This window comes from Tribolium madens, unplaced genomic scaffold (assembly GCF_015345945.1).
Source record: "Tribolium madens isolate multiple individuals breed KSU strain unplaced genomic scaffold, Tmad_KSU_1.1 Scaffold_91;HRSCAF=231;Tcas5.2_LG7, whole genome shotgun sequence".
Taxonomy (NCBI): Eukaryota; Metazoa; Arthropoda; class Insecta; order Coleoptera; family Tenebrionidae; genus Tribolium; species Tribolium madens.
The window spans coordinates 11,899,815-11,922,878 of record NW_025401063.1 but is presented as its reverse complement, the minus strand read 5'-3'; the positions used below and the strand labels follow the sequence as shown (position 1 = coordinate 11,922,878).

Below are 23,064 nucleotides of genomic sequence, written 5' to 3'. Positions count from 1 at the left end.
ACCATAAATGAAATGACACAAAAACAAGATAAAGAGAAGATAAAATTTGAGAGATATTTACAAAGAATGAAGAGTCCAAAACCTACCTACCACCAAACCAGTCAGTCAGTCGGAAAAGAAACATTTAATAATATTAAACTTTAGTAAGAGTTAAACGAAACTTGACAAAATCGTTGTTAAAACGAACACTGGACTGAAGATCCGCAAGTCCCCTCTTCCAACATCTCTACTGCAAACAACAATTAAAGCCAAGAAACAAACACAATCACACACCATTCACACCTAACCTAACTAAACCTAACATGTTCGTCATGAAATATGATATGGACAAATATTTTACCTTTCCTTCTCGGATAAATCTGCCTCCGTTGACATTTACTTGTTCGATAACAGGGGCCCGCTCATAGACACTGTTTAAAAGATTCTGAAAACAGAAGATAAATCAGACGAAACATAATAACTATAAACATACTCTAGTCGTCTCTAAATGTTCCTTGGCACGGTCTTTAATAGGTTGCAAGTTCTCCAACTTGCCGTAGTGCTCATCCAACCAAGCATCTTCATTCTCCTTAGGCTTCTTATAGTTCTTCAATAGGTTGTACGCTTGTTCACAACCGCGCAACCTGTCAGCCAATTGCGAGCAAACATTGCCCCATCTTGCGTTCAATTTCTGGATTTCTTTATCCAGACGCTCGATATCAGTGTGAGGACCACGTTGGTTGGGTCTTGATTTTTCGGTAAGTCGGCGAGTATTATCAAAATCGTCGTTGAGTTGATCCATAGCGATTTGTTGCTGGCCTATGGCTGATTGCAATTTGAGTAAGTCCTCGTGAACCCCTTCGAGACCCTTCTCAGTACTCGGCAATTCATTAAAGAGGGCAAGTTTGCTCTCAAATTCGGAAATGACTAAAGTCGCGTCTTCCATTCCGTTCAAAACAATCTCAATACATTTGAGACGCTCTATATAGAGATTACTTGTGTTCCAAATATATTTCCACTTATCAAGAACCTTCTCCAGATCTTTCTTGTGTTGAGGAGTCTTCAAAGTGATACTTCGGAACGTATCCTTGACTTGTTCGATCTCAGGCTCAAGGTTTTGCAACCTTGATTCAAACTCTTTATGTTCTAAGACTAGATGTTGCAAAGTGTCGATATCACGCGGAAGGTGGGCAATCACCCGTTTGTTGATTATTCGTTCCGCTTCATCCAAAGCCTGTTGCAAATTAGATATCTGTTGATTGAAAATCCTTGTCTGGTTCTTGCTTTCTTCCTCCGCACGTGCTCGTTTCTCAAACTCGTCGAAAAGTCGGTTGACTTCGTCCATTTCACGTTTCAAGCGTCTCAATTGAGGATCAGAAGGATCACCCTCAGCCATTATTTTATCAGCGTCTTCGTTCAAAGCTCTTCGAATCGCATTTCGCTGTTCGGCACCGATAGCGATAAATTGGGGCAAATCCCAACCCTTGACCACTTTAATAGTGGCAAAAATCATGTTTTGTCTCAACCTTAGTTGTTTCTTCTGCCAGAGAGCTATAGACCGGTCGTATTGTCGTCGGAGACGTTCCGCAGCATCAATTGCGTCTTTATCAGGTGGTGGAATTACGAAACACACTCCTGGGACTTGCGCTTCGATGCCTTTCTCGTTGTGGACGCGCCATTTAATCCTTCCAGAGTTGTCTGTCAGAGTGCACTCTTTGTTTTGTTCGATCACAAACTGCAGGCACAATTAGAACACAAAACAAAAATAATTAGTAACACTTACATTGTTTTGTTTGTAATTCGAGATGGCAATGACGGTAAGAGGTCTCGTGACTGGTTGTCGTCTCTGTTTCAAAGGAACGATCTCCTGAGAGCGCGCGATCAATGTTTGAACTTGATCGCCAAAAGAATTAAGCTCGTCTTTCAACATCTGCATGCCTTGCAAGAGTTTTTCCCCAGTATCCAAACTAAAATCACCTTGACTAAATTCGTTGTTCATTACATCGTCTTTTTCTTTAAGCCACTCTTCTGCCGTTTGAACGTCTTTAAAAAACTGTTGGTAGTTGCGAGTATTTTGCAAATGGGTCTCCAAGCAGTGGCTCAACTGAATTATCATCGCCCATTGTGCTTGCATTGCCGCGATATGTGCCTCAATAGCCTTAGACGCCGGATGGTTCTGCTGCTGTATCAAAAACTCACCCCTTTCTTGAACCGAATTGAACTGGTCTTCGCGTTTCTCCAACTTGCTCATCAGACTCTATAAAAAAAATTAAACATGCAAAAATCAGCGGACGTAACATTTACCTCACATCCCGATCCATAATTTTGCTGCGTTTAGTACAAAGGAAGAGTTAATCGAAAGGTTAGGGTTGTGGTACTTACCTCGTAGTAGGTCTCGACAGCAGCTACGTTCATCTTGACGTCACTCCAATCTCTGGTAACTTCTACTTCCTCTTTCTCGTTCAACCATTGGAGTTCGGTGGTCGCCGATTGGATAAAGTCGTACAAAGTGTCCAAATCTGTCATTCGATTTGTAGAAAATGAAAGTAAGTCAGCGTAGATTTTCTGAAGTTGGCCTAAATGTTGGTTGTAGAGAGTTAATTCTTCGCCGGTGAAGTATTGGCGAGCTTTGGCGCAAGACTCCACTTTGGAATGGAATTGATCGATTTGCTTGTGTTCGTGTTGGTGGAAATTGCGTTCAGCTTGGACGGACTGGAGATCATTACCGTAGTCGGCCTTCTTCAATTGTTTCTAAAACACACAATCTATAGAACCTGCAGACCACCCGAAACAAATTACTAACAAGTTTATTTTTGCACCACTCGATATATTCTTGAAGAGACCTGAAATGTGGATTAGTGTCAACGTTTCGTGTTTCTTGCACCGTTCTGATATGCTTTGTCACTGTTCTCTCTTCTACAGGAAAACTAAGATTCGATAGAGGCCCCACGATCTTATTGTGCAACAAGCGACGCAAATGAACCCATCTTTCATGCAAGTTTTTGACACGTTTGTCCAACTCGCCGGCTTGTGGATACCTCCCGTTTCGTAGAGTATTCACGTCGGTGGTCAACCCTTGAATACTAGCCTCTGCATTGGCCAAATCTTGATCCAATTGATCGGCGATTTTCTTGGCTTCGAGAGGGTGCATCCGTTCTATCCTTCTCGACTCATTTCCGATAGTTCTCTCGATGGTATCCAACCCAGAATCGGTTTGTTTTATTTCCCGGTGAACTTTTTCCGCTAATCTTTGCAGTTTTTCCAAGCGCTTAATTTCGTCTTGAACGTGTCGATCGCGCTCCTGATAGGCACCCATGAGTCGTTGCCAGTTCCTCTCGATATTATCAATGTGTAATTCGGGCTCAACATCCACTTCTCCAAGTGCCTTGAAATATTTTTCCAAATCGCGGAAAAGTTGGTTTAGATAGTTCTTGTCTCTTTGCCTCGGAGGAAGCTCATCGGTACGAAATCGGGATAATTCGGTAGCAATTTTCTTCATTTCGATGAGAGTATTGGGGAAAGATCGGTCTGTCATAAGGGTGTATTTTTCCCTCATCCAAATATGAAGCGAAGAAGCTAATTCGCGATACTCGTAAACGCGCTGTTGAGCACCGGAGTCATACAAAGGATGAATGGCAGGTGGTTCCGGGAATACTTCATGCAGAGACGAAATGTACGTAATGAGCGACTTTTCATCAGGTTCGTGGGTGTCAACATCTGAAAAAATGTCAGTAAAGTGGTACTACCAACAGAGGTACTAACGCACCTTCAGGATCAAGAAGTCTAGTAACTCCATATTCTCGTTCAGCGATATAGAAAGCTGTTTCCATCCTCTCGCTGGCTCTCTGAGTCTTAACGCTTCTCCAGTCGATCAAATCGGGCCGATTTCTGTGAATGATGGCGCTGAATGCCAGACCGTCCCTCCAGGACTTGGTAAAGTCTTGGACGTGGACTCCTGGATACTTATGCGTGGTGCGTTTCGCCCATCTTAGAAGATAATCTTTAGCGCTGACATTAGGTTCTTGACCGACCACAATATCGGATATCTACAAAGAAATTAAGAGGGCTATGCAAATCTGTGAAAATAATTGCCGCTCGTGGCTACATGCTTGCTTGATTGCGACTTCCTGACTAACTGTACACGAGATCCGTTCAAGAATATTAATTCATCGCGATGTCATCACTCGCTTTTCTTCGTTAAACATAATTAATACAAATTGTAACAATGATAAGAAACCGGCCATAATTTATCAACTATTGTCCGAAATCATGGATGTTTAGTTACGTGACGTTTCGATTTTTATTACAGTCTAGTGTAATGCCTGTTGTTATAAGTTAATAGACTGGAAAATCGACAAGACTGTGAACGATGTGAATAGTTAACTGGAAAAAAATATTTTCAACCAGATGGAAATGTACGCACCTATTGTTAATTGAAGGTAATTTTGTTTCAAGCGCACCCAATATAAGCCTTTAAATGTGTTTAATAACCTGTAATTACTTATTCGCTTCAGGTAAGTACTACCAAACACGCTACTTAATTATTTCGACGAAGCAACGAACTCAAGACAGATGAGTAGTGTAACATTCATTTATCAGACAATATTATTTACGAAGTTTGCGTGTTAACGTAAACTATTTTTCCTAGGACCCTAATACCCTAATTTCAGAAAGGAAAGTGGCCAATTACCTCCCTCATCTGTCAAAATCACATTAGAAATACATATACACTGTGTCAATTTTAAAACTTGCAATCGTCAATTTCTCTCAACTGAAAAAGTTATTAATAATCACTCAAAACCGTTTTGGTGGTTCCTAGGGGAAATTAAAATGACATAATAAGTGACACACCTCCACCCACCCTTGAATATAATAAAAGAAATGAAAATTTAAAGTCTTCGTTTTTAAATAATTGAAAAAATGGCTTTACCAAATATGCTGTTGTATGACATTTTTGAAAAGCGCTTGTTATGGGCTTTCCAACGATGTATCGCAAATAGGGTCGTGCCATTTAAAATTTTCAACTTAAGGTGGCTGTGGCTTAAAGGGTGGGTGGAGGAGCTTCACTTACCATACCATTTTGATGCCCTCTAAAAACCATCGAAACGGTTTTGAGTGATTCTCAATAATTTTTTTAGTTCTAGAGATATTGCCGATTGCAAGTTTTAAAATTGACACCCTATATGTAACCTCCCTGAGAGGTACGAGTAAAAATTTTTACCTCCCCCCATAGAAACGCAAAAATATGCTGGTAGATTTAACGGCAAAACTGGGGTATCGAGAAAAATTGTTATTTTTGAACTTTTTCTTGATGGATCATAGGAAAAATTATATATATTACACTAGAGAAAAGTGTCATTTCCTCCCTAGGTGGTTCCTCCACTTCCACCTGTGGGAGGAAAAGATACACTTTCCTCCCTTGTAATACAAATAATTATTATGACAATACAATACAGTACAATAGCAGGAAAAAAATACATAACCTAACCAGAAAGTATATTGCTTTTTCTCGCATGCATTCCTTGAAAAAGCTAACTAAGACACCTTTATTATTTATTATTGTCATTCTATAATAATAAATCAAAAAAATTAATTTTTTGTGTAGGCTTTCGAAAACAGCTGTTTTAGGGACTCATTTGAGTCCCTAAAATAAGTCTTTTCCGGACTCAATAAAATAGTATGCAAAACGGTTATTTTAGGTACTCAGTCCCCAAAAACAGTTTTTGCGGACTAAAAAATAAAATTGGTTACTATAGTAACGAATTTTTTTTAATTAGTAAGAGGTGTAATTTCGTGTTTTTGGGAGCTTTAACAAAAAAATCTTGTATGCACCACGTACGCAAAAGGTTTTAGGTGACTCCTCTCATTAAAGACACGGCTCCTACATCGCCTCGTCATTAATTACGATTCCTCCCCTAAAACCCTATTTTGCGTACTTGATACATTATTCTTATTAGATTCTTTCATTACCAGTCTGCCAAATATCAAAAAGCACTATATACTATTTACAGAGCCTCTTTCCTGTATCAGCTACTCAAGTCGCTAATATGACTTAATCATGTGATAATTCCAAGCCGTATCTTCTTGAGAAGTGCATTAAACTTCTTTATGGCCCTCTTAATGCACTTAGAGTACCCGAACCAAGTGCTTGAAGAGAACGAATATTTTCTCAAGCTCCCAATTAAACGCAACGATAATACCACATCAATCTGTCACTTTTCCAGGAGATAATTACTGTTGGAAGACTGGGGGCATCGAAAATTCTGCCAACTGCCGAGATTTATGAATGCAAATTTTGAACGCGTTCCAGAGTCCCGTTATGAATGTAGATTTGGAAAAAACGTGAAAGTTGCTCTCGTGAAAAAATTACAGTTGCATCTCGTTTATCTCAAATAAAATAATAAATAGTCTGATTGTGATTATACTCAAGAAGTCAGCAGTATATACGCAATAGTTGCCTTCAACTGCAAAAAATGGATGACAGAAACGTGTCAAGTTCTTTAACAACGTAACAAATAAATCAGAGTGTGGGTATTAGAATACAGTGCATAAGGCGGGCCGATCTATGTCAATGTCAATTTTGTACAAACAAAAGCCTTATTAACCAATTACAAGTGATAAAACCTTTGAGCGGTGGAAGAAACTTTCACGTTTGAACACACCTCGCGCGAATCGAACGATTACGCAAGCGAAGAAATTGTATCCGTACTTGAGGCCAACCTGAATTCAGCAAACCTTTTATGAAGATTATGCAACAAAGAGGCTGTGGCTTGCCACATTTCCGAGAGTTTTCGGTTTGGAGAAAATTAGGTAAACGTGTTTGACGCGATTTATAAATGAACAAAAACACGATTAGCCCGTCACACCAACCACCATAGTTTTATTCTCACCTGAGGATGACCACTTTGTGGTTGAAACGCGTTGTGTTTTTAAATAAAAGTTTGGTGTGACGGGCTAATCGTGTTTTTGTTCATCGTTTCCATACCAAGAAGATCCAAGAAGAAGAACGCGATTTATAAAAATATTTGCGATAAAGTTGAGAAGAAACTCAACACGAAGAGTGATTTGAATGGTAAATGAAGCGCGAAGCGTTAATTGCTGTTGATAAGGTTGTGGGAAGAATTGAAAATATTACCACTTGAATTTTCAAGGTTGCATTCATTTTTCAAAATAAATAAACCAAAAAAATTTCAAAAACAAGAAAAACAAAACTTGCCTGAATCCGAAGCTCACTGTAATAGTAAATGCATATTTGACAAAAAAATTGTTTTAAAAATTTTTAAGAGATAAAATAGAGGCAACAATTGTTTCTTAAGTGTGGGTACTTTTTGATCATGAACTAAAAAAATTAAGTAAGCAACTGACTTAAATTACATTATAAACAATCCTCTCTTTAAATAACACATCATGAAAGTGCTTCATCGTTTGCAATTTTATAGTCTTGCTTGTTAAGCTTATTAATAGTAACAAAAAAGTTAAGATTGACATTTGAAATTACACTACATGAACTTTTAACCAAGGCAATTAGAACAATTTATTGAATTTGCATGTATTTGCGTATTCATCATTTATGAATTCAAAGAGCATGTAAAGCAGACATTTACAGAAAAAGAATAGGAAATTCACTTATAGAGAGTCAAATAAGAACGTGAGAAAATCCAAAGAAAATCGGAACATAAAAACAATACAAATAAATTCAGAAGGTATGAAACAAAACGTAAAAGTAAAAAACCGTAATTTTAAAACCCTTATCTTCAAACCTATAAATTTTGTAAACAAACACGCAAAAGTGAATGCGACTTCTCCACCGTGTAGGTAACCTCCGTCAAAAAAATCACATGACGTCACGCTTCCGTAAATATTGACGATGTCGATGTCATAAACAATTAACCGGCAAACAACATATCTTCATGTCAAAAATGGTACCCAACCTTGACTCGTTTCGGCTGTACAGCTTCCGTTTGTTTAGCCACATCCTCTCTGCTTTGAATACTCCTCGTCACAGCCCTTTTGGTCAAATCCTCGGCCGTGCTTTTCTCCTCGCCCCTAGTTAAAGTGGTAACTTTCCGCACGATTCGCGTTGTTATCCTGCGAGTACCGTCCTCGGCTCTCCTGCTAGTCTTGGTCGACTCGATCGAACTCCCCAAAACCTCCGTAGAGAGCCGTTTCTTCGTGTAAACCGCTTGGAGATTGTCCATTTCGTTAGGATCCGAAAAATGAGTCACTATCGGAGGGCCGAGCACTCGCGAGGAGTCCCCGGAGGTCCCCTGAACGAAAAGGCGCTTTTGCCCGCCTGAATGGTTGTCTTTCACAAAACGGTACATAGACATTATCGCATTGCACTTTCACCAAAATTTTAATAGATTTTTAAAAGATTACAAGAGACATTTACAGGAGACAGGTGTTACATCAGGTGAACGTCGGTGAATACTGACGGATCGCGGTTAGCCTTGCTCGTGGAAGCATTGCAATGTGTGTTGGTGGGTAGCAGGGCCGTACGCGGGCGGTTTCGAGCCCCACCAAGGGTACCGTGATTGCACAAACGTTTTTACCGTGACTGAAATTGTTTACTTATTTGGTTGTCACACAAGTGACAAAAAACGAGCGAGGACAGGACCGTAACGAGTACAATGAAATTGTAGCAATTATTAGATAAGTGGCGAATGCACCTTGCAAACAGTCACAGATGGCCGGCGGAGCATTTCTTAAATGAGCGCCATCTTAAAATTATTTTTCGTGAGGCTATGCCGGACGTGTGTCGGATTATTTCCGGTCGGCTGCCCCCATTTCCGCCGCTGGCCGGTGTTGTACCGGACAGCTTTATCTCGCACGGTATTGCGTGTACTGCGATGTATGATTGTTCATTCATACATTTTTTCTAGTAGACCCCGCAGATTGCAAACGTTAAAATTATTACAATTAGGAGGTTTTTAATTAGAAATTTACTAACGACCAATCAGAATCACACAGTCGACCACAAGAATGAAAAGCGAATTCTATTGTGATACGTAATAATAGAAAGACTGAATCGATTTATTTAAATTATTCCTAATTGTTAAAATAATAAAACACCTGGATGCAATTTTCCTGCAACTGCGCATCAAGATCTTTTCTGCTGTTAATAAAAATCAGTTCCTACTACAACTTTAATTCTGCCAGTTCAATTGATTAATGAATCAGTTAAACATTTATATAGGTATAGGTACATATTTATTATCCTGCAAACAAGAAGATGTTTGTTACTTGTGCTATTAAAGCTCTACTTAAAACGATTATTTTTAACCATATAACAATAGTTATTTTTGCATTGCAGAGAGTAGAAATAAACTTTTCTTATGTCAAAACTGTGACAGAAGTCAAAATTCTCTCCCGCGAAAGAGAAATGAGCATAACGGCGAGAGCAAATGTTTGCTCCCGTTACATTCATTTATAGGCTCATTGTCAACAAACATTTTGATTGTTAATCATGGTGGAATTTCAAAGAATGGTAGCTTTATACTAATTTCTGAATTGTATTAAAGAATTACAGCCAATTCCTTGGGTTTTTTAAGTCAAGTCGTGCAAAAACAGTATATTACGAGTCTATACACCACTGTTGTGGTGTATTCCTTTGTTGCTTTATGGCCCTCGAGCTTGGACACCTCAGGAATAATCGTGCATTTCTCTCCCTTTGCGTATAATGTACTATTATTTTCCTTACTGAATCAATAAAAAACATTCTTCATACAGAATAATAATTTTTTTTTATAATATATTTTTTAACGTGAACTATACAGAGTCGAGTCACATGAGAGTTACTTTGAAAATTAATTAGTTTTCAACCAAAAATACCTTTAGCGTATGTAACTGGATATAATATTTTATTTAAATCAATTCATTAATCAGTGTGAGCTAGATAAAAATGAATGAAGTCGTCAAAATGACAAGTAATTGTGTGCTTCAAAGACTCTAATTTCATTTTCTGGGCCAGTAGCAGTCCTCTGACGGGGTCTTTCATTGGGGGCCAATCTTGTCGTAACTTGGCTTCCAGTTTTCTAAATCTTTCGGGAACCGGATGCATTCGATTTGGATACTTCTTCAAGTAAAGCTGCTGCCGCAGGAGCATTTTTCTTACAATTTCCACGGATTAAGAGCATGCCCACTTTTTCGTTATTTGTGTAATAATACATGAATTAACGATAATTGACTGTTATTTTTAAATGTCAAAATAAAACGATAGGCAAAGTATTCTTGGATTCAATTTTATAATTTTTAAAAATGAAGAAGCTAGGCGCCTATGTGAATTGTATAATGGGTTGCTGTCCAAATTATTTCAGAAGTAACTCTCCTGACCCTGTATATTCCTCTTATCAATAAAACCTAACTAATATAATTTTAATAATATACATACACTGGCGGACATAAAATTTTGGACGATTTGTCATTTGACTGACATAAAAATGTAAAACGGGCCTTAGGCAACTAACATCATTTTCGGTTTTTGTAATTTTTATCCTGATAGCCAGAAAAAAAATGACAACAAATAATAATAATTTATTGAACTTATATAAAAACACGTATTGCTGGCATTATTGTTTCGGAAAATCGACACCAAAAATAAATTTCAAATAAAACTTTCAAATTTTAGTTTCAAACGTCAATCACAATAACAATAAAGCGTGACTTACATTGACATTTTTTGAATTGATATAAATTTAATGTCCAAAATTCCGTGTCCGTAACTGTATATACAGGGTGATTCAAAAATGTCGAACTAACACTCGAATGGTGATAGAAGACTTTCAATTAAGCATAGAAATAAATTCAGCTTTTTGTTTCAAACTTTTTTTTTCATATTATCATGTAGGCATTTTAGTTTCCAATGTAATTCAATGTGATTTAATTTGTTGTCGAATTTGCTAGTTTGGAAAATGTTTTTTACACCATGAGACACAAAGTGGTGATTTTTTTCAACAGGTAAATTCAGTCTTACAAGATCTGCCGTTTCCGCTAACTAAATTCAAGACTACCTAATCGGAACGACCAGAAACTTATCCAAAATCTAATCTTTGAAAAGCTATATCTCGTAAAATAACTCAAATAATTTTTTGTCATGAGAACTTTTAACTTAGGTGGATGTCCTTTATCACCACCCAAGAGATGGTCCGACACTTTTGAATCAGCCCGTATATTATATATAATTAAAATTAATTCCTCCGTGATTACTTAACCGAAAAAATGTGTAAACATGCAATTTGTAATTTTTCTCCTACATTAATAAAACTGTTCTTACTGGAAAAGCTCCTCTTTAGTTAATAAGTAGTTACTATTTTTCTGCTATCTGAAATATCATTGTTTCTAAATCTAAATTTCTAAATCTTGTTACCGTAATTTCGTATTTATTCAATTCCATACGTTTCAATTGTGCATTGCTTTAAAAAAGACTGCAGTAAAACATCTGGTCACTGTTATCCTAAAATCTAGTCCAGCAACTTTTCCTGCTTCCAAAGCTCACTTATCTCCCAACCCAATTAGCCTAACTGTTCCTCCTACTGTTCCACCACTTCAATTACCAACCCACGATAGTTCTCCAAAGACATATGCACAAATCCAATTTGTTTACCATGCCATTCCCACGATTCTCCTTTCATCGTTTTTATCATAATTTCCTATTCATTAAGAGTCTTAATTGCATCCCAACGCAATCAAGCGTATTATTTTTAGGACCGCATTTCCGCAAATCCAACCGTAAATCCAACTTCCGATCAAATTTCAGCAAATCGTTTCCCGCGACCTCTTCATCGTGATTGTCACGATGCATACATGAGAACCGAGATTAGAGCAACGTTTCCTGCTTTTCTTTTTTGGAGAAAATAACTGTTCGGTAAACACTAGATTATCACTTTTATTTCAGGTCAAGATTGCAAAGAAAGGAAAAATAGCAGCGACGTGAGATCACCCCAACGTGGGTCTAAAGAATGGACTTTTTATGCGTGGGTGGAACCGCCGATCAACCATAACGGATTTAGACAGTTGTTCCAGTTTTTTTGTCTAACGTTTGGGTCAAAGTATAAAAGAAATTAAAAAATAAGTGTTGGTAGCACCGCACTAAAACCACCCATTTACTAACATTCATCTGAGGTCAAGTGACGGCGCCTGAATTCATTCGAGAAAATTCAATTTCGAAACAATTAACATAATTTCACCACCGCGACCATGACCGTCTCATTAAATTCCAAGAAAACAATTTCTGACACCATATGGTAATTAGAACGTGGGTTGAATGTTTTTTATCAAAATGGATTTATTGTAAAAAGTTTAGTAAATTCGCTATGTGGCTTTATAAGGCTAGGGTGGCATAACTTATATTGCGTGGGCCAAAAATTGATCTTCAGTAAACAGAGGCGTTTCGTGTACCTTTTTGACACAGTTTTCATGTGACGTAAACTTTTGTTTTATTAAGTTTTTGTAATCTTTTCGTTATTTATAGTCGTTCAATTAAAACAAATAAAGAAAATAGTTGCATACATTTTCCATACTCATCAAAAACTATAAAATTTATTTCTCATTAGCACAATTGACAGTTCACCTTGTCCATTTTCTAGGTAATAACCTAAATGATTAAAGCCGACCAAAGCATTATAAAAATACTTCGCATACATCGCCATTATTATCTGTGATCTCATTCAGGCCATAAAAATGCGATTTACACATTATACGAATTAATGAATAATAATTCAGTGAGTCCAACAAACATACTCGACGCCATCTAGACTCCAGAGCGCGAATTTAGCTCCGTCGCAAACCAAACCTGTTTTAGCCAGTTCTTGTTACAGCCAGGCAAGGTGAAATTGTCTTACCTTTAATGTCTAGAAACCCGGAAGCATAAAAAATTAAAAAACTGTATTTAATAAAGTTTCGTAAAAGATGCACATATAGGCATAACAGCGCTCGGAAAAGAACTGGCTAATAGACAATTGTACCAACTTAAAAAAAGTTAAAAGCGACGCCACTTACCTGAAACTTCAAAATGATAGTCCAGATGAGACCTAGGGTAAGTTTGGGGTTGCCATCGACTATGTCTTCGGATCGGATATTAACAAGTTTGATTTTTTTACAGTGGAGGAAATGTAAGGCCGTGTCGATATTGTGGAGCATGTGGAAACGCATATTCCCTTTCTCTCTCGGCTGAAAATCATTGTTTTGTCATTCATTTCGGTAGATTAACAAAGTACAACAATCTTGGTACATGTTAATGACATTGCAATCAACATAGTTTCATTAATAATAATATAATAGTAATTATTCAAGAAGTGTGCAAGTTATTATTTAAGGTATGATTGATAAATTCTTAGAACTACTGACGTGGAAAGGTAAAGATGACGAACAAAACACTACTTCCCACGCAACAAAATTATATCTGATCGGATTTGGGCAATAGTCCAAAATTTTTGAAAAAATTTTTAAATTATTTTTTTTTTTATAGATTGCCAAATATGGAATTTTGAAAGAACTGTAAAATTTCTCAAGAAAATTGTAAGTAAGTAGAGAAGTCTTACGAAAGCTCGACCTATATTAAATTTGGCATGGTATTACCAATAATCGAATTATTATTTTACTTCTGATTATTATTAATAGACGTGGCATGCCTTAAAAGGCTTTTTATAAATATTGAACAATAAATTAATCTGAAACAAGCATAAAGCAATTGAATGCCCTTTCCTACTGCCTCTTTTATCAAAGACAAGGTGTTAAAATAATAAATGTTCTAAAATTTATTATTCAAGAATTTAAGACGAGCTGTTGACAGCCTTCGCTTTCACTATCTTAGTCATCCATAAGAAAAAAAAACTCTATTAAGAAATTAATTTCAAAATCGTTTTAATTAATTAGTGGCACAATTGACATCAATTACAATACTTACAAGTTGTTCGCCAGTTAAAACCTCCAAGAGAGAAATCAGATTATGTCCATCTCGCAAATCCTCGAACAGATCCCTGACTTGCCGGTTGGCCTGCAAAAGACAATTTTTTTAGGGTATAAACTATACATATTATCCAACAAAAGTCCGTGCAATCTACTGACTAAAACCATGCAAAACCACTCAGACTTACTGAAGGTGGGCAACACGGCGAATTGTTGACGGTGACACACACGTGCAAGCACGTGTAAGTCTGTAAATTGGTAAAAATTAGCTAAAAAGTTGCATAGACAAAGAACAGACGGAATTCATTTTGTCGTACCGGAAAAGCTTGTACCGAACTTATTTTGCACTTAGTTGGGGCAATAAACTTTTCATGTTTATACAATAGCAGAAAATAGAATATCCCTGTTGCATTTTTTAGAAAAGATGGGTCAAAAATGTTTATTTCCCACTTTCAGTTAATGTAAATTCGAGAAATCGCGAGTACATGTAGATAAAATTTGATGTTTATATTGGTACCACTTAGTTATCGCTTTTTTAAGTTCATAATCGAGTAGGTTGGGCAAGTTTCCATAGAAATGTAAATTTATGACTTTTTATAATCTTTTACAGGGCGTGACATCAATGAGACACCTTTCTGAATTTTCATGTTTTTTTAAAACATATTTGCAAAATGTTCTTTTTGTTTATTTATAATTTTACATAATTTGCGCCCACAGATAATGACCATGCCCTTGAATAGCGTAGATTTGTTTGTTTCTATACGAAAAACACTACAAAATACATTTAGAGGCTTTTCTATTTAATGACGAAACGTGTATTTGCTACTTATCTTATCTTAAAGAAATACATCACAAATGGTTTAATTAGACATTGTGAAACACAATTATAGAAAATAAAACCGTAGAGGTCTTCATAACTCTAAACCTCGTGCCCTTTCAATCGTCTTACTGGCAACGTCGCAACAAATTTTGAGCCAGGGGGTCCCACTATTCCATTAGGAAAAACATTATGAAAAGTGACAGAAGTGGCGATACAGTTAAACCTAGAGACTTTTCTATTGCACAGTGGCAAGTGCGATTTTTAATGTGAAATAGGTGGTTTATGTGTAAATGCAGAATCTATAGAAGTCCCATTATTTCATATGAAAAAAAAAACAGAATGGCGATAGAAAATATCGATACAATCATATTAACATATTTGTATTCACATGCCCCCGGTAAGTAAAATAAGCCTCAAAGAATTATCTAAGCATAAAGTCCTTCTGTTTGGACACGTTTTAAAAATGTAGGTTAAAAAATATAAACAAAACAGTAAGAATTGTGTCAGCTGTTATCTCTGCTATTCAAAAAATCTTCTATCTATTATTCCTTCGCTTTTGCATTAGAGGTATTAGACAATATTAAAATCAAAAGAACTGATCGATATCGAATTAAAATCATGCAAAAATTAGGTTAATAGCGTGATTTTATTATGAAAATTCAAATATCCGATGCAGTGCTAGGAGTGCCACCGTTACGTATCGCCACGAGACGCGTCAAAGTTAATTATAATGCAGGCTGCACCAACTAATTAGTGTCATGAAGATTCCTCGTTATCTGCAGAAATTCTTCAGATTTCTTTCTTGTTCCATTGCCTTTACCAATGAATGCAGGTTTTTTTGGTTTAAATTTTTTGACAAAAGCTGTTTGTTAAAATTAAAAGTATTTATTTTGTTTTTTTATTACTATAATAAAAAAAATTGTGATGTAAACACGCGATAGAACTTGCAATAAAGTGTTCATAATCTCAGTGTGTTTAAACAATAATTATCAATAAAACTTCAATTCGTGATTTCATCTAATCTTGTACTCGTATTTCCCCGACAGCATCACAAATCCTTGGTATTTTATCGCTAATCAAGCAATCAACAAATATTTCCAAGTTTTTCGTAATCAAAATATGATCTCAGTAATTCCAAAAAAAGCAACATTGCCCAACCTCTACCTCAACCTCTTCAAACTGTAAAATAAATTTTATATAAATACAGGGTGCGCCACAACTCGCGCCCCAGAGAAAATTTTCAAGGTAAGATACCAAGAACATAAAAAATGTTTAAAAAATCTGTCAAAAAAATTTGACATTTATTTATAGCTATTTAATGATACTGATGATCTTGTATATGTTTTTTTTACAATTATTTAGTAAAGGGACAAAAATTTTGCCAATAAAAGCCACAAATACCATAGAACAGAGTTACAATTTAGGATACAGCTTCCTTGTTTCCTCTTTTAATAGCCTACAGCAAAATAACTTGTAAAATTATTTTTACAACAGAAACAAATAGTCATAATGCAAACTTTAAACCCTCATAACTTCGAAATTTTTATACGAGTAGATACATTTTTTTTAACATTTTTTCCATGTTCCTGGTATCTTACCTTATATGGCATATAAGTAAGGTATATACCAGGTGTATAAAAAGTATGGAACTAAGCGTTTTTCTCGTAAACTAACCACTTTACAAAGAAAATAATTAGTGTAGCGTATCCAATTAAAATGTGACCATTTATCAAGAATAACATTTTTCGAAATTTCTTTTAGTTTTCGGGTTTTAGAAAAAAAATTTTTTTTTAAATGGCAACCCACCATGATAATTTTTTTAATTAAAGATTATGATCTAAAAATGACCTTTAATTAAATAAAATTGTTTTTTAACCAGTACTTTTTTTAAATTAATTGTTAAAGTTGCCTTCCGAGCTCATCACGAAGATTTTCCGAACTTAACCGAAGTGGTTGTTTCATGCTTTTCATCATGGGAGAGCGCTGATTTCTATGCAGGTGCTTTGGGGTGGTTTCGAATGGACTAAAAATAGAAGAAAATGATTTGTTTTTACATTTTTTGATCCATCCGGAACCACCCCAAAGCACCTGCACCAAAAACCGGGCTCTTCAACGACTCCCTCGTTCAAGTTCGGAAAATCTTCGTGATGGTCTCGGAACGCAACTTTAACAATTTATTAAAAAAAAAGTACTGACTAGAAAACAATTCTGTTTAATTAGAGGTCATTTTTAGATCATAATCTTTAATTAAAAAAATTACCATAGTGGGTTGCCATTTAAAATTTTTTTTTCCAGAACTCGAAAACTAAAAAAAATTTCAAAAAATGTTATTCTTGATAAATGGTCACATTTTAATTGGACTTTACGCTACACTAATTATTTTTTTTGTAAAGTGGTTAGTTTACGAGAAAAACGCTTCGTTCCATACTTTTTATTCACCTGGTATATCAACACAACGATGTGTAAAATCCCTCTTACCCATAAATCGCAATTTACATGTTATAGTAATTAAGAGACCTGAATACCAATGTTGTGCATTTAAAAATCCATAACCTATACACGGTTATTTATATATTGGCAAGCCTGATCTGTTGTTCTTTCAGACCGGCTAACCTGGTTGTGCATACATGGCCACCTGTGACGAAACGAACGTGTTTCGTTTTAGCATTGTCGGCGAAGAGTTTCGTTTTCACCGATCGACCTTACGGAAATTACAAACATTGAGAAAATTAAATGCTTGAATTGAATTAAATTTTGGCACGAAATGGTTCTGAGAGTGCTATCGTTGCGTTGATCGAGTGCCAGGCGGCACTCAACCTAATTAGGTTTATGAGGTCGGATGCATTTCTCGAGAAAAAAGCGAATGGCTAATTAACGGATTTATCGTATCTTGAGATGTACGGCAATGGCCTTCGCGAGATTACTAGACACGTCTATTTTTAGTGAGCACATTGTTACCACAAGACAAAAATAAGCCTTGAAGATTCGAAGACAAATTTCTTAGTGGTCAAACATGTGTTTTATTAATATTTGTCTAATAAATTACCGATTGATTGCTTCATGTATCGAGAGTTGTAGTGAGATAAGATCGGGTGATTACCATAAAATAAACAAGACGTACCTTCATGTATTTCCAGTGCTGCCAAGCATGAAAATGACAAACAATAATTAGTGACAAGATGATTGATATTTTGCATAAATTAGAGGGGACAATTTTGTTATACAATCGGCGGTCAACTGTAATAACTATTCTCGTGAAAATATACAGCAGAAAACAAAAGAGAACAAAAGGTGAAAATCGTTAAGCAATTGTTGCTACTGGAAAGATTAATAAATCAACTAATAACACGCTTTGTTTACGTTTGATGTCAAAGTCGAGCTTATAGTTAATGCAAATTGAGCGGTTATTAAATCTTCGGAAAACGCTGATATTACCTAATTAAGCAAATGTGTTAAATGAGAATAATAACTTAAAAACTCTAAACAAAAACTTGCCCAGGTGCATATGCTCTCAAATGAGAACCCAACTGACATCACTGGAGTCAAAAGCCGAACTCATTATAACCAAAAGAAAATTCAATAAACACATGTTAATAATGTATTTACTCAAACAATATTCTTAGCAAAAATGTAAATATGTAAAATTTTCAATTTTCGGCGACTTACGACACGACTTGTTGTGCGACTATTTAATTAAACTGAGAAATTATAACTCAGGACATTCAGGTGAAAATGTGGGTAACCTTAAGAAATTTCCACTAATGTGTATGTAAAACTAAATTCGTAACTCAAGAAATAATCAAATTAAAAAACAATGAAACTAAATAAATTAGTAAAATATAACCTCAGAATTGACAATAGTATCGAGCGATCAAGATAATTTGTAATCGAGTCTTCTTTGCATTCGAGAACGTATGTCTGTTTTTGAACTAACTGCACAAACGTCAAATAAAATTCGAAAGGTAAAACGTCAAAATGGGCTGGAATTAGTCGCCTACGTATAATAATACAAGTAGGACCGTTCTTTTTTGAAGGTAAATTTTAAATTTAGGTATTATAATCATTACTTTTTTGATCATGCCACTTTACCTTTCGACTTGTCATTTTACTTGACATTTTACAGACATACGTTTTCGGATTCAAGGATGACTCGATTACAAATTATCTTGATCGCTCGATATAACAAAATAATAATACTCCGAAATTTAAAAAATAAATTCCCTTAGCTAAATTGTAAAATATAAATCAGAAAACGAAGTGTTATAACCGAGGTTATAACAAAATATGTAGAGACGAAAACTCTACATTAGAATAAAATAACGGAAATCTCCAACACAAATGACTGACACAACCACAAAACAACTTAGATTGATGTTAGCGAATTTTCTCGTATGCTCAAAATAAACCCTACAAAAACCGTTAAAAAAGTACTAAGACAATCAATAAAAGTCGTCTTCTCATTTCATCGCTCGGTTCATAAATATGGCAAATAAGCGTTTAATAACTGTTGATACCCCATCAAGCGGTCAGTAGTTACGCCAGTTAGAAAATTGTTTATAATTCCCACAGATCGACAAAATTTATTAGACGTTAGAACCATAACGTGCGAGAGAAAGTAAAATGGTGACCCGTTAGCATTTCCTACAGTTCTCACTCTATGATTATAACTTAATCAAAGAACTCGGTGCATTAAACCGTGGTAATGACCTGTAACGGACCAATAGCAATTAGTTCCGCACAGATATTCAAATGAGTAAACATTGGCGCCAAGATACTCTTCCGATTGGCGTTTAAAAAGACCGTGTCAGAAGGTAATTGGAGCTAAATAAGCAAAATTTTTGCCTAGCGAAGGCATTGTTCTTACTCGACCCAACTCACGTCTGGTCATAAAAGATTGGTAATACTGTCACGTCTTTCACTTGTCACATATTATTACGATTATTCGAAGAATAACGATCCCTAGATGGTAATATGTATTTCAATGATTCAAACTTGTTTCGTTTTGTGATTCATGAGCCAACAATGGCTTTCTATCGCCTACGGAGTCGAATTTACCACATCGAAATTTATTAATCATCTATATGATAATGGGAAAATACTTCTTTTGTTTTTTTCATCACTATATTTTCGACATCTTTCATAGGCACAACAACGAAATGCCGTACTTTGGACAACTGTAAAACACCTCCGGAAACCGCAAAAAATCAACTGTCTAATTTGCAATCACTCAACTAGATATTTTTAAAAAAAGTCCGGTCATTCGCTTCACCAATCCCAGAGTTTTGCTCAAAGGCACAAAGAAAGTTTGCCAAAACCGATCAAACATCCTCCAAAAAAGGAACTTAATTATTCTATTATTAAAACAGTCCGACTCAAGCTCCCACCTGGTGGACACCAAGGCCACAAAATGACCGGAACAATTCGGAAGTCTGGACTATTTTCGGCCGAAAGCAAATATTTATTTCGAGAGCTCGTGAACTTCAAATCCTCCGTTTTCCGAGGATGTCAACGACTCGCAACTATTTATACTCCTGTCATAATGTCTCGACTTTGACCATCGATGGGAATTTGCAAACATCCTACACGGATCAAACTAAAGACTAAATATAATATCCGTTTCCCTTTGAAATGTTACAATACGAAGAATTTTAAAAGATGAATGATTACAAAGATAAATATTTTTTCATGGACTTATATGGCAGCCAGATGTGTCACAATGAATTATGAAGTAATAATAACGTGCGTCTTACCTTTTTCAGATGTTTGTTGACCCATTTCGTGAACGTTTTCTTCTGAACAGCGTCGCGCTCGTCTGAAAAAAAATAAAACTCAAAATGATGATATTAAATAATTTCTTTGTTAGTTCAAGTAATACAAAACAAAAAATGCAAGTAATTGTGGACACAATTGACAGTTAGTAGATGCGAGTAAAACAATACACATAACAAAGTCTAATATTACATATTATATAACTCTTAAAACAAAAACAAAAAGTTTCATTCTTTACTATTATGATGTATAATGTAAAAAAGTGAGACACCAATAAAACTTATACACTTGTGAGTCTATAGAATCATAAAAACACATCTGTAACTCTTGTAATTTTTAAGAAGCCCTTTTTATCAAGTGGTATAATCTGGAGGCTTTTCCCCGGCGCCTCCGCCCACTTCTCCACAATACGAACTGAAAGCGATCTCTGTCTTCATTTAAGCGCACTCCAGATATCACAAACAGGCTTGTTACTTATTAATAATTGCTAAGTGACGTCTCCAGACCATCATACAGTTATGCAAGTAGAATAAATTAAAATAGTTTTGTAAAACAGCCTTGGGACAAGATAAAACGTTCCGGATGGTGACCATACAGTTACGTAGACGTAACAGGTGATGCAGTAACGTAACGTAAAGAAGATCGTCATTAGCATGTCTATAACTGCTTACTTAATATTTGCACGACGAGTCAGCGACCAAAATAATCTACAAGTTCTTACAAGAACTGTCACTTGTAAGCGATCAAAAGTGATTTTTCGATCGATAGCGTGTTTAAAATCGATCATATTAAATTTATGACTTGACCGGAAACCAAAAAAATGACGGATTAGAAATTCAAATCGCTGTAGCTGTAGGGATTGCATTCTTGCAAATGTTACTGTAATCCGTTTGTGACGCAACTAATCACTAGGCACATTGCTAGTGCTACAATTACAGAAATTTACTATTGTAATAATTGTGATCTGGAAGACACCACTTTGTGTCAAATTATTGTAATTACTGGCTACACCGTTGGATTAATTCTTTGACAGAGGAAAAAATTCGCCTGGGGCCACACTTAGACATTTTTAGTCTGTGACAAATATTGTCTAATCTTGCATTAAGACCATAACGACTTGTTTACAACACAGGTAAAATATTTTGGTATCAGTAGGAGAAATTTAGACACTACAAATAAGATCGCCGTAAGCACAAATGAAAAAAAAATATACAGGGTGACTTATCCTTTGCATTCACTGGAAGTGTTGCAGAACTGCATTTGGCACAAACTGCAGTTTACGTCTTTGACCCAAATTCGAAAAGAATTGTAGAACAATATGTATTCTGGGAAGATATTTAATCATCTTGCAAGCATAAAAACCACAACTATTTCTCGGCGAAATCGCGTAACTTCTAACGGAAGAGTTGAAAACAGAGTATCAAGAATACCTGACATCATTCGAGATATGTATCTTAAAATGAAGAAATCGACTATTTGCTTCATTGTTTTGTACAACCAAAATTTGTCGTCCCCTAATCATGCAACTTGTAATTTAGATTTAATTAATTTGACCTAAGAAACACACAATCACATAAGCAGAAAATTATTTATCAAGTTCGATTCCCAGCATTATTCTCACTAATACAGGATATGAGCTCAGATTCTGTGTCACTAACGACAATTTAAACAGCAAAGCTTCTAATTAATTCATTATGTTTACAGTCGATGTCAAATTTTGAAACACGTGACTGGCAACATTTTTGATCGAGAGTAACAGTGGCAGGCACCACCTTGAAATTGTAATAATTTTCCACCAAAACAAAATATGTTCACCCTGTATATTGCATTAGTGCTGACAAACCACTCGTTAGGACATCTCCATGCGGCACACTCAAAACCCACCACCGTACCTGAAGTAGCTTCAATAAAACAATCCCAGATAGTACCTTTAAACTTGGTCAAGTTCTCCTCGTACCCATGAGGTTGTTTTCCTCCTTCTGTCCTTCTGTACTTCTCCTGTGGTCCATCGTACATCGCCTCCCTGGGGTCAAACCCCAGTCTATCCTTGTAATAAGCTTGTGTAGACATTTTTTCACTCAAACATCACAGCACACTGAACACTGAGCGGCTTCGCCAGCAACCGCACAAGAGCTCAAGGAATGTTTCGTTGCCGTTTTACACACTATACCTAAATAGGGCACTGAGTTATATTTACACGAGGGGTTGGGCTGCTGATGGAAACCGAGTTGAGAGACTTTATAATAATAGTATGGCACTGCGCGACTCGACTATCGCCGGACTACTGACAGCTTTGAACATGTGAAAGAAACAATCATGCGCTGACTTATGGATGGCCATGGTACTGGGACTGGGAGGATCAGGTGGGACGGTCATTAGCATGGGTAGGTGCGAATGGGCCCATTTGGGACGATTCCAGCTATGGGATCGATAGGTTAGCAGTGAACAGCCAAATTTGGCGAATAGACAATCGATAAAACAGGAATTTGTGAGTCCATTGAATGAGGTAAAACTTGCATACATCAGCAGTGTGTACTTAAAAAATTTACAAGTATTATTTGTTCCGAAGAATGCGAATGAGTGTGAAGAGC

General features: G+C 36.0%; 1 protein-coding gene and 1 long non-coding RNA gene across 32 annotated transcripts in view; one reads left to right on the top strand and one right to left on the bottom strand.

The window, feature by feature from the left end:
* LOC123011861 (microtubule-actin cross-linking factor 1) overlaps positions 1 to 23,064 on the bottom strand; it is a 75,987-nt gene that overhangs the window by 31,243 nt on the left and 21,680 nt on the right. For 16 of the 31 annotated variants that reach the window (XR_006413165.1, XM_044409515.1, XM_044409522.1 and 13 more), the window contains exons 2-12: positions 22,366 to 22,643; positions 20,455 to 20,516; positions 14,073 to 14,132; positions 13,883 to 13,972; positions 12,976 to 13,146; positions 3,746 to 4,025; positions 2,783 to 3,696; positions 2,362 to 2,730; positions 1,763 to 2,236; positions 473 to 1,714; positions 341 to 424 (exon numbers count right to left, since the gene is read on the bottom strand). Coding sequence is in view for 30 of the 31 variants with exons in the window: in XM_044409515.1 (XP_044265450.1) it covers positions 341 to 424; positions 473 to 1,714; positions 1,763 to 2,236; positions 2,362 to 2,730; positions 2,783 to 3,696; positions 3,746 to 4,025; positions 12,976 to 13,146; positions 13,883 to 13,972; positions 14,073 to 14,132; positions 20,455 to 20,516; positions 22,366 to 22,543 (3,924 nt within the window). In the remaining variant the exon portion in view is untranslated. Of the gene's footprint in view, positions 1 to 340; positions 425 to 472; positions 1,715 to 1,762; positions 2,237 to 2,361; positions 2,731 to 2,782; positions 3,697 to 3,745; positions 4,026 to 7,910; positions 8,365 to 12,975; positions 13,147 to 13,882; positions 13,973 to 14,072; positions 14,133 to 20,454; positions 20,517 to 22,365; positions 22,750 to 23,064 lie in introns of those variants that run through there. The other 15 variants (XM_044409523.1, XM_044409538.1, XM_044409540.1 and 12 more) reach the window with 9 other exon arrangements.
* LOC123011867 lies at positions 9,330 to 9,705 on the top strand. The gene is made up of 2 exons (XR_006413167.1): positions 9,330 to 9,448; positions 9,501 to 9,705. It is a non-coding gene; the product is annotated as an uncharacterized LOC123011867 (long non-coding RNA).